We start from the raw sequence: 12,226 nt of genomic DNA, 5'->3' as shown, positions 1-12,226 counted from the left end.
CTTTGTTATACAAATGAATTGTTCGACTTTCATGGTCAAGCACTCACAGCTTTAGGATGTATGAACAGAGTTTTGAATGCAGAAGGCAAGCAATTCTATCGACATTTGCCACCGAACAACGTTCGTAATTTGCGGCAGAAAAGCCACTTAGAAAGAACACTCCAGTTAACGCAATTCCTACATCTGTAGCAATAATTTCTAAGCTAGATGCTTTATTAAGCCACACGGAGGACAGGGGATTTGTTTGAAGCCAGTATCTATGACATCTGACAAAGTTCACTTTTACCGTAGAAAAGCCACTGATATTTGATACATTATTTTATGTAAAACAGATTGAGGGGTACCAACTTCCAAAAATAACTAGAAAGCTAAAAATGCTTGGAAGTCGGTTTACATATTCTTAATTAAAAAATCATTACATTTAGGGTTGGGATTTCTGCTATTTACTTATTTAACAATTATTCGCCGAAGGCGAAGTGAATATCGGGGAATATCTACCGAGACGCGAGTCTTCGAGCGGCCAGGTAAATATTCCCCGATGTTCACTGAGGCTGAGGTGATCCTTTCAAAAAAAGAAAAAAAAGAAGATAAAAGAATTTTTTTCCGGTAACAGTAACAAAGCGGCTGGCCTCCATTTTGGATTATCGCTCGAGATGATTTTCTATGATCACCTGTGTATTTTTACTAAAAACTTTTATAAACTTATAAACTACCTTTGGTGGGCAGTCGAAGTTTTGGCAATTTAAAAAAGTGTGAATCAATTAAACTATCCTATGTTTGTTATGAAATAATAAGTGATCCAGAAGAGCTTTACTAAATCATGGTCCATGCAAGCTTGGGCCGTAATGTTTATGGTCTTTTATGCTGCTCACAGAATTCTTGTTTTGAAGCCGTGTCAGTATAAAGTTATAGTCTGATAGTCGTGATCATCGAATTATTTACGTAAGTTTTCGAGCCTGCACTGAAAGCTATTCGCTTCCTATATCTAAATTAAGATAGGATAGTTAAGATTTGAACAACTTTTTTAATATACTTGATGCTGTCTAAAGAACAAAATTTAACTGCCGTACAAGTAGCCTATTAGAGCCCACGTATGGCAGTTAGTATTTCAGCAAGAGCCTCGCATAGTGTGGACAGTGTAAAAACAAAATGCTTGGACTGCATAGATCTCGGCTTCAATCAAATCAATTATCTGTCCTCCCAATGGCTTAATAAAACATTCAAGTTCGAAATGCCGACTATAAATGTAAGACGTTTTAGAAACTCAGTGTTTTCTCGATGTATTTAGATGAGCCAAGTGCCATTCAGCGAGGGCAACTTCTTACAGTTATCAAATGGAAGCGAAAGCCACGATCAATCCTTGCTCTGCCTTTAAACTACTATTCATACATCCAAAAGTTCTCTAGCGTTTGACCTTAGTTAGCAAGATGAATTTTTTTCTATTGTTAAGATATCTATCAAATCTTCGTGATCACTCGAACATTTGTAATAAATTTCTTAGCAAATTCTCCGAAGCTACACCCGATAGTCTCATTTTGTTGCTACGCTCATCGCAATACCGCTGGTTTGTCGTTTTGGCATGCTCAACTATACGATGACAGCTACTACCTCTTTATCAGCCCAGCCATTTCGCGACCACTTATTTTTTTCACATGTAATTGTTACCATTCTTCAAAGTTCAGTCGAATGTTATCAGGGGAGTGCATCTAGTGATAAATTAAGCGCTTCAATCAGACTGCCAGCTAGGCTAAATATAGCTCGTGCCCTGAGTATTTGTGACGTCATTGGTATATGCTGCATACATCAAATGTCGTTTTTTAGATCACGAGGATTTGAGCTCGATCCTTGTATGATGCAATCCTGCTGTTGAATCCACTTTTTTTCACAAAGAGCAAAAATTTTAACCAATAAAAGATCATTGGTAAGTAAAGCCGACGAAGAAGGCATGCAGATGGTGCTGTTTAAACCACGTCATAACTAACAAGCAATCAGCACGAGAGTTGGCCTAGTTGGCAGTCTGATGGAACCAAAATTTATTGAAAGATAGCACTGTCTTATTAAGTTCCTACTGCAAGACCTGTTAGTCTGCTACCGACTTCGGCGACTTATTGTTTGCTTTATATAAATAAAAAAAGTTTACTGTACTATTGTAGGGGCAAGTTTGGCGTTGTTAGGAGAGTAACAAGTAAATCTTCAAAAGATGTGTACGCTGCAAAGTATATCAAGACTTCCCCCTCGGCTGCGGGTTCGTCACGTGATGAAGTGCTCAGAGAAATCGATATCATGAGTCGATTAAATCACAAGCGGCTTGTTGGCTTGCTAGACGCTTACGAGATTGGTAAAATGATTATCATGATAATGGAGTTGTAAGTTTCACACAACCTCTTATTATCTGAACTGCCTTTTCAAAGCTTTTTCAACTTATAACGAAGCCCACCGCTGAAAGGGGTTGTGTAGATACCAAAGGTTTCACTGCTACAAAAACTATAGGGATATGTGAATGATATTCAGAACTATCGCCATGATAGCTTCTACTGGTTTTTCGTTTGTGGCGTATTTCCACATGATCGGATGGTGCCATCAGGCTCTGACATGCAACAAACCATTTTATTAAAAAACTGCTTTTTATTTTGGACCTGATCACAAAAGTCTTGTTTTTCATGCAGCCTATTGACGTCATGTACTGATATGCTCTAAAAAGCCCCTTTAATGTTGAGCCGTAACGTAAGATGCGCCAAACTGTGAAGTCAAAAATTAATGATACACATTGTAGGATGCAGAATTTTGAAAAGAGAGGGCATCATTGATGGCTAAAGATAGCTAAGCATCATTTTTAGATACGGCTTCTTAAATATATAAGCCAAATAATCTATAACCATTTTATTATGGAATATAAAATTTAGCCAAACCAAATTTAAAATTTAATCGTTTCAGTTAATCCAAATTATGGGCTTAGTTTGTAGGAAATATGTCTTCCAATTCCTTAAGGGGGTCATTTTTCCCCATACTTTCACTTTGTTTCTCTTTTTTCTTCTATTGTTATCAATATCACCTTATACCATTTCCCCATTCGTCTTCTTCACATCTGATTTGTTCTCTTTTTCAGCGTATCGGGTGGTGAGCTGTTCGAGCGAGTAGTTGACGAGGACTGTTTGACAGAGAAAGAAGCTGCATATTATATGCATCAGATTCTTGAGGGACTTCAGCACATGCATGTCAAGAATATACTCCATCTGGACCTCAAGGTATTTTCCTTTTCTTATTAAGAGCGAAAGGAAAACTCTTTGGAGAGGCAGCAATACAATGGCTCTCGTGGCAGGGGCGGATCCTTCCAGGAATTTTTGAGAGGGGGATCCCAACCATAGAAGGTGTATCCAGACGTATAAAACATACAAACGTTGTTCAAACCTGTGGCAAAACTAACTTTTAGAGTAAAACAATCCATTAAATATCACGAGAAATAAGATTCACTGTATCAAATCCCAAGGGTTAACCACTAAATATTTGTGTGTGACGAGAATATTGAAAAACGTTCTACCTTTTTTCTAAGCCAGAAAATATCGTTTGCGTTAGCAAGGATAGTTGGGAGATCAAACTGATTGACTTTGGTCTTGCTCAAGAGTTGATTCCAGGTACCAAGATGAAGGCCATGAAAGGAACACCGGAGTTTATGGGTAAGGTCATGCCCGAGTCAAAAATTAGTTTACTAGTGAATATGTATAGGAAATCGCACGATCTACAAGGCGAATCAAATTTAAGAACTTTCAAAACATCACCACTATCTATTAATGCCGAATTCTACGAGGCAATTACTTGTTTACAATACACTCAACAAACTTAAATAGGACTCAGAATAGAGTAGTTTTGTGTGTATCATAAACTATGAAATTACTTTTTTATTCAGCTCCAGAAACTGTTAACTTCGATCCAGTTTCCAAACCTGCAGATATGTGGTGAGTATATTTTAAGAATCGTTTAACGTCTAGTTTGATCTACTCTGAGGTTCGGCCGCTGTTTGATTCTATATCATAACACTGTGGTATTCAGTCTTTGGGATTCTCCAGTGTTCCTAGCTACCTCTATAATTAGATTAAAATTGAACATGTGAGCTGATATTTTAAATCATGAATAGAATAGTTATAGTCGTAGTATGTGTGTTAAACAGTTATAGCACTTCTGTCTCCTACGCAGTCGCTACTGCGTGACGACACTTATGGTGGCTGCGTGGGAGACCAAATTGGAAACCCGTCTCCATACTGAATTTGCCCACATATAGTATAAAGACAATTTTTGTTTGTTACAGGAGTGTTGGTGTTATTGCGTATATTCTGTAAGTAAAGCAAATCTTAAACTATTATAATGGACTTAGCAATTTGTTTAAGCACAACTGCGGGTGATAAAGCACAGTGTGATAGAATATCAGCTAGAAGGGCGAGAGTAATGATAATTGATTCAAAGTGACGGTTGTGTTATTAACTATGATATAATTAAGTGTGTTTGAACTCCATTATATGCCATTACAATTTAGAGCATTTTAAAAATAGCTAGAGAATCTAACCAGAAAACTGGTTCACTTAATTCCAAGCATCATACAAGACTATCGAAAAAGATTTTTACTGTAGCTCTAAAAGTGTATTAATTGCCTTTCGTAATTTCAATGAAAATAAATTGTATTGAGTAGCTGGCGGATAACAAGCAAGTTTCGTCTACCGCCCTAGAAGTCTCTGCAGAACCCGGCTATTCTTTTCAATTATTTCATTTTCTAAGTGGCTTAAGTCATAATGTAATTATTAAACTACTTTTCCTGTTTGCTACCTTTCAAGTCTGAGTGGTCTTTCTCCCTTTATGGGGGACGATAATAACGAAACCCTATCAAACGTGAACGCAGCCGAGTGGGACTTCGATGACGAGGCATTCGACGTTATTTCAGATGAAGCTAAGGAATTCATTTCACAACTGCTGATTAAGGATCCAAAGTATGTAAAGGTTGATGCTAAGCAATTCTGATTCCTTTTAAAGTGTAGTTTGATATTATTATCAAGCAAGGGTGACAAATGGACAGCCGTTAATTAAATAGGAGGAATAGCAATTACGAGTATTTTTATTGCACTTCTTTCAGGCAGCAATTCCGGAGTACAAATCATCGTTGATATGTGGTATATATATATATTTACTATTGGCAAACTCACAATCTTTTAATTTATTACTCTATTTTCAAGGAAGAGGAACACTGTCGAGTCCTGCCTGGAACACGAATGGATGAAGGTAAATGAATACGACGAATACTTTAATCATTGTTAAGTGAGGGAAATGATCTCGTCCTATTAACTACATGCTTTATTTCACTATTCAAGACGATGATTAACTGATTGACAAAAAGGTATTCGATAATATCTTGTTAAATCTTTTCATTGTTTTCCAGAAAAGTGAATCTGCAAATGCAGTAAAAATTGACACCAAAAAGCTGAAGCAATTTTTGGCAAAGAGAAGATGGCAGGTATGGTACTAGCTGTTGAGCGCCAGGCTCATGCAGGAAGTAATGGACGTTACTGCCAGTTACTATCATAATTTTCAAGCTTAGCCGGTAAAGCATCTGGAGTCGGTACAAATCCGAAAGTCGTGGGCTTAGGCTCCAAAAATGGACGTTATATTGTTATACACAGGGCAATTTATATAAGGAGCACACAAAAACCGTAGCATAACTAATAAACAGCTACTACAACACAGCTATTCAGTTCACAAGTCCTTCCTGATGAAGTAAACTAGCATTAAGTAACTGGATGACATGAATCCAATTGGGTAGCCCTAATGATAATAATAACTGGTTTTGATATCCCATGGACTGCCCCTAGCTCCAGTGCCACCCTACTTTAATAAAAGTGATCATATCTTATTGTTTATTTTCTTAAGAAATCTGTTAACGCTTTGGTAGCAGTGCGACGTTTATCTTCGATGTCCAATTTACTTGGGATTAACAAATCACGCCCATCCATCGCGCCAATGTTGGCCAATCTGTCAGCCGCCGAAGAAGGAGAAGAAGAAAAAGAAGAAGATGAGAGTGAGAAGGAAGAAAAGTCTAAAAGTGACAAGAAAGAAAATGATCTCCGTAAAGTGAAAGTAAAACAAAATGACTCCAATAAACCTGTTCAAGTTAATGGCACGTCGATCGTAGACCAAACAAGCAGAGCCCACAAAAACAATCACTTTCAAAGTAAGAATAGATCATTACATGTATATTAAAGTTATATGTTAAACAACGCGTTATTGAATTCCTGGGTTTCCTTTTTTACATTCTACCACAGTAAAGTCACATTAAGATAGTATACCATGCTTTCTCCAAAATTTTAAATGATTGCGATTTTAGCTAATTATGGCTGACTTTAAATCAATCATTCATCCATTCGTTCGTTCGTTCATCCATTGATTACTTTATTCCCTGAAAGCGGTTAGTTTTTTGTTCTAAATAGAAAAAAAAATTGATGTTGCGTATTAATCTCAGATAAACTCCTTTGCTACAGAAAAACCAGCATTCATCAAAGAACTTGATGACGTCACAGTCAGTGAAGGTGACTCAGTTACCATGGAGGTAACTATTAATGGAGATGCCAGAAGTGATGTTGAGTGGTATTTTGACGGTGGTGAGGTGAACGAGAGAGAAGGTGTGACGATAGTGAACCACGGCGATGGTACTCATGCAATCATCATCGATGAGTGTGAGGAGGAAGACACAGGAGAGTATAGCTGTGTCTTTGAAACCGATGCTGGCAAAGCTATAACAAGAGGATATCTTACAGTGGAAGGTAGTATTGCAAAAAAATATTCACCATAATACACCAGCTTCGAATTCGATGGATACCGCTGTCGTGCATGTTTAGCGTCGTTTCAAAGTCAGCTTCTCACAGATAACACCATTTAAAGTCAGTGGGATTTCAAAAAATTGGTATTGCTCAACTTGGCCTATTTCGATATTCTAGTTTTGCGATTAAGCTTAAAGCTATCCGAGTTGAGAAGCTCCTGGGGTAATCAAAGAATAATTGCTTGAACACTACAAGTACTTAACCATAGTTATTCAAAACTGGAGCAGGAACGTTCAAACGTTTTCATAAACGAGACCAACTCTTTGCAAATGAATCTGTAGTCATATGGCACAGCGGTATTTACCGAGTATGAAAAAGGATAACACTGTTACATTACACAACTCTCTAAATTTTCGTTGCCGTGCTGCGTGTTTACCTTGAATGTTAGAAATTTTATAACCCTTTGTTACCTTGTTAAACTTCCAGTCGAATCGAATGAAGAAAGTGGTGCAGATATCGACCCTCCAGTCTTTAACAAAGAACTAACAGACATGACAGCAAAAGAGGGCGAAACAGCGACAATGGAGGTGGACGTGAGTGGAGAGGATTACCAGCTAGAATGGTTCAAGAACGCTGTGGACATTGTAGAAGGAGGGAGGTTATTTTTCACAACGAATGGAGAAGGTAAACACGCTCTAGTGATTACAAATGTGGAAGACGATGACACTGGTGAATACTGCTGTGTTGCACAAAATGATGGCGGGAGGAACACTTGTGCTGGCTACTTTATGGTGGCAGGTGAGTTACAAAAAAAAAAATTCTCACGTTCATAAGAAACGAGCGTGCGTGTTTGCAGTAGTGAATATGGATACTTAACTTTCTTGAATGGCTTTTTTGAAAATTGGCTTCTTATTTTGCGCGCGAAAGTTGAGGGCGAAGATGATGAAGATGAAGAGGACGAAAGCGAGGAAGAAACAGATGAAGAGTTGTATGAAGAAAAAGATATTGAGATTAAGAAAGAATACATTGAGGACTTCTACGCCATTGAAGAAGAAATTGGAAGGTAAATTAAAGAAAGTTCACTGTAATATTATACCTATACTATTAGAAGAATTTATGAAAAAGATTTCCTCTTACAAGTAATATATACAGTATGAGTGGCCGTGTTGTATACAATACGGGCACGAATATAATATATTGGTTTAAAACAAACGTCTATGTTAGTTTCTTATGCAGCTAAACATGATTCTGTATCAGAATTATAAAACTCTTCACGGTCATGATTTTTATTGCGTTTTTCGGGAATTATTAATGAGTTTATTAAGTTCAATTCCAATAGAGTGCAAACAATTAATCCATGAAACACTAATTATTAAATAGTACAAAATAGTGCTAGCTAAACAATAGAAAACAATGGAATTTGCAAGAAATTGTGCAATTTAGTATTACTAAAGTTTCACGGATTTACTGTGGTCACTCTACTGATTTTAGAAATAGAAAATAAAGGCGAGATACTCAAGATACTGGTGTATCAACACGTATCAGAAGAAGAATCATTTAGCAAACTATTACGTCACCGGTTATAAAATTGAATCGAGGTCTTCTATGTTATTATCTTTTAAATGAAACCAAAATTATATATCGCTTTACCAAAAAAAAGTCAAAAGATTTGGGGAATATTCAAAGTGTGGTCAAAATTATTATTTTTATTCATTTTGTGCTTGTTAATTTTTTTTAACAAAGTTTCTTTTTATCTACTCTTATGCAAATTCAATATGAAAAAATATAGTCCCGTACAGAATTTGATTGAGGATTTTCCCCTTTTAAGTTTCAAAATGTATATAGTGCAGTGCCTCAATAAAATTTAAAGGATTTTTCAGTTGTCACGTCGAACGTTCAATAGTCATTCCAAGCGGGTTGAGGAGAAAACTGGGTCTAGACATTTCAGTACATTGTGGGACGGTTTTAGGAAACTACTTTATTCGTCCATTTTTTCCTCTAAAACATCCCCACAATTGCACGGAATTTATTCAAACAAAGAAGAGATGGACAAAAGGCTCTAATTGTTCATCCTGGAGGTAATTGAGTTAAGATAACCAAAAGTTTTCATGTGATCGTTCACTTATCAATCAACGCGACAATCCTACTCACCGCGAGGTCGTTTCCAATACTTCTGTGAACTTCGGAAATGCGAGGTATCTTTATGGAAGCTTTTTAAAACTTATTGTGCGTATTTGTTTCAGGGGAAGATTTGGTATTGCAAGAAAATGCGTGCACATTAGTACCGGTATTCATTTCGTTGCCAAGTTCATCAAAGCACGGCCCAGCCAAAAGGACGAATTCAAACGAGAGATTGACGTCATGAACACATTACGTCATCCTAGCTTGTGTCGCTTGCGAGAAGCTTTTGAAAAACCACGGGAACTGGTTATTGTAATGGAATAGTGAGTATCAAGAATTTTTTTGGAAGAGTTAATTTGTGTTTTGTACCAGTTTTTTAAGAGTTTCTTGGCCCTCGTAAAAACCCGTACAAACCCGTAAAGCTCTGCATGAGTTCTCTTCACCTCAGTTAGTTGTTTCCAGAAACCTTTACGTAACTAGAGTATTGTACAATATGTACCTAATGAAAATAGTGTACTTTGCTTCCAAGTAGGTTAACTGATATTAATGTGACCGATATGGGCCGGGGAGAGGGGGAGAAAGGACTGCCTGCTACAATATCCTTGTTCTTGGTTTTCACCACGTCATCAAAAATGTTGCCAAGGTTTATATAAAAAAGGGGTTTGTATTAAATTAAAGAGTAGCCAAAACTTGATATCTCAGCCAAAATCCTGCTAAAAGAAGTTTTCGATACGACGATAATACAAGCGATTGATTATGCCCATAATCTAGTTGAAATGTATTGGTCCGCCATCTTGGTATCCCATTGAGGGACACTAATATGGCGGCCAAATCAATAACGTTAAAAATAATGTTTATATTGCAAAAACTTCAATTTTTCAATAACAGTAATCATAAAAATAAAGTTACCAATCATCTAGTAAGTTAATAACGTATTTTTTATAGTATTGATAGTAACTCCATCAAATTGTTTGTTTAACTCAACGACGAAGACTTGATAACATGTGGTGGTTATGAAAGCAGTTCCAACGAACAACATTATTACAGCCAGAAAACCCCTCTGCAAATGGAAAGATTGTTGCTAACGCTGTGTCCAATTACTAAGGTTATTGATCGCAGATCAATAATTGAGACTGGTGTCTCGTCCAATTAAATTCATCAACGCCTTCTGATAACTTATAGAATAGATAAAAAGGGGGAAACTAGAACAGCCATTCATTTCCCCTTCCCTTCAACCTTTTAGCTCCTCAGACCTCTTCCATCGCCTCACACAGAGGCTATTTTCGGAAGTTATCTTGATTCGTTTATTGGCTCTGCCTAAAGATGACTGTATCTGGTTGTTTTATACAGCAATCGCGGAGGAGATTTATTGCAGCGCATCAGTGAATCCCCCATGTCAGAACCAGACAGTGTCGAGATCCTGCGGCAATTATTAGAAGCTCTGAACTACATGCATGGTAACAAATTCATGCATCTGGATGTCAAGGTATATTCATGCTGCGATAACACTGACTAGGGAAGTCAGGATGGCGGAGTAGTAAAACGCACGCCTCTCACCTCTGAGGTCGAATCACAGTTGGCCCATGTGAGCGGATTTGGCTGGTTCTCTTTCTGGTTCCAAAGGTTTTTTCCCGGTTATCCACTTTTCCACTCTACCAACTCTGTTGGACTGAATAGTCCCTAACCCCACCCCCCCCCACCCCCCCCCCCCCCTCCACCACTTACCCGGACAAATTAGCCACTCCCAAAGGCTCCATCTCATTACTTTTCAACCCCCTTGAGCTGCGCCACTGCTGTACATGCGGTGATCAATATTATCAAAAGTTGTTATTGAGTGACCGACCATCTTACCAACGAAATGGCGGATTGGTAGATTCTTGGAGTAAATGGCTGATCATTTAATGAATGAATATATTAATCAGTGGAATGATGGACAATTACTAAGTAGTCATTAATTAAATCGTTTCTTAGCCAATCGTCATTTTCCTTTTTTTCAACAGCCAGAGAATGTGATGTTTAAGCGCGAAGGTGGAAACATGATCAGACTGATAGACTTCAGTTTGGCTAGGAAATACGATCCGAAAGTTGAAACAAAAATATCACAAGGAACCGCTGAATACGTTGGTAAGTCATGATTTGCAATCAGTCAATTCTTTGCAAATTCGTATAACGCAGTTTTGCAGGGTAATGAGGTCTGTGAAAACTGCGCTTCCCAAACATCGATCCATAGTATACGTAGAAATACCTGTTAGCGAAATATGTAAACCAGTTTTGGCGGTTTTCTTTTAGTATTTTCCTTCTTAGGATATCATTTTCTTTCTCATAACGTACCTCATGTATATTTTGAGTATTTAAGTAAAAGCTTTTAGAAGACTTCTGTTGCTGGTTTTTTTTTTTATTTTTTTTTATTTTTTTTTTTTTATTTTCTTCTTCTTCTTCTTCTTCTTCTTTTTCAGCACCGGAGATTGTTAGTTACGACAGTGTATCACCAGCTACAGACATGTGGTAAGCACTTGACAAATCCTGATTGAATTGGATAACGTTTTGAGGAATACTAACGAAAATTCAGAGACTATTTGTCCACAGGGAGCCCAATTTAAATAAAAGTAAAATATATTTTTAGTACTCGTATTTATTTTTTCTATATACCGCTTCATACAAATGAGGCAAGTTTTTACAATACAGTACACTTTCAATCACGATATCACCATCTTTTAAACCTTGAATTCGATAAAAATCTTTTCATTGACACTTTTACTTTTAATTCCTCTTAGATTTGGGCGAAACTTTCGTGCAGAAAATGTTTTGCTCGGTATAGATTTTGTGACGATGTTTGCTAAAATAGTGGGCCAGTTGTATGTAATGAGCAGGGGGCCAACCATTATTTTATTTTATTTCATATTTTATTATCATTATTTTTTATTCCTTAATTTCATAAATTGAAATAATGGGTTACAAAAATACTAGTGGAAAAAGTTGACACTATTATATAGGTACATCACAATACTTATAAGATAGTAATAGTAGACTTGGGCTATCATATAGCAAAATAGCGTTTAATTTTGAGTGGCGGTCAATATTTGTTTTAAATGAGGTATAATAGGTTCCCATTTAGAAATATGAAGTTTTTCTTTGTTGTTTTCTCTCGCTATTAAACATTCGATTTCATAAGTTCTGTTTATTATTAGCCATTGTGATTCTATTTCTTTTGTGCTAAAAGCTTCTTGTAAAAAAAAAACGTCCGATTTTTGTTTTTTTATTGTTTGTTTGTTTTTGTTTTTTTTGTTTTTTCTGTTTTTTTTTTTTTT

At 36.7% G+C, this 12,226-nt stretch overlaps 1 protein-coding gene across 3 annotated transcripts in view; it reads left to right on the top strand.

The window, feature by feature from the left end:
• The window catches only part of LOC116299105 (uncharacterized), a 29,728-nt gene that overhangs the window by 3,183 nt on the left and 14,319 nt on the right, over window positions 1–12,226 (top strand). Inside the window, exons 5-20 of one of the 3 annotated variants that reach the window (XM_089026926.1) lie at window positions 2,154–2,366; window positions 3,107–3,245; window positions 3,551–3,632; window positions 3,905–3,953; window positions 4,304–4,330; window positions 4,824–4,980; window positions 5,224–5,265; window positions 5,423–5,497; window positions 5,911–6,211; window positions 6,519–6,800; window positions 7,284–7,595; window positions 7,725–7,860; window positions 9,041–9,241; window positions 10,269–10,404; window positions 10,919–11,042; window positions 11,375–11,423. In XM_089026926.1, coding sequence (XP_088883052.1) covers window positions 2,154–2,366; window positions 3,107–3,245; window positions 3,551–3,632; window positions 3,905–3,953; window positions 4,304–4,330; window positions 4,824–4,980; window positions 5,224–5,265; window positions 5,423–5,497; window positions 5,911–6,211; window positions 6,519–6,800; window positions 7,284–7,595; window positions 7,725–7,860; window positions 9,041–9,241; window positions 10,269–10,404; window positions 10,919–11,042; window positions 11,375–11,423 — 2,325 coding nt within the window. Of the gene's footprint in view, window positions 1–2,153; window positions 2,367–3,106; window positions 3,246–3,550; window positions 3,675–3,904; window positions 3,954–4,303; window positions 4,331–4,823; window positions 4,981–5,219; window positions 5,266–5,422; window positions 5,498–5,910; window positions 6,212–6,518; window positions 6,801–7,283; window positions 7,596–7,724; window positions 7,861–9,040; window positions 9,242–10,268; window positions 10,405–10,918; window positions 11,043–11,374; window positions 11,424–12,226 lie in introns of all 3 variants that reach the window. The other 2 variants (XM_089026925.1, XM_089026924.1) reach the window with 2 other exon arrangements.

Source organism: Actinia tenebrosa, unplaced genomic scaffold, assembly GCF_029948245.1.
Source record: "Actinia tenebrosa isolate PJP-AT-01 unplaced genomic scaffold, QUT_ActTen_1.0 PGA_scaffold10__47_contigs__length_13832649, whole genome shotgun sequence".
In the NCBI taxonomy this organism is placed as follows: domain Eukaryota; kingdom Metazoa; phylum Cnidaria; class Anthozoa; order Actiniaria; family Actiniidae; genus Actinia; species Actinia tenebrosa.
This window is presented reverse-complemented; position numbering and strand designations above follow the sequence as displayed.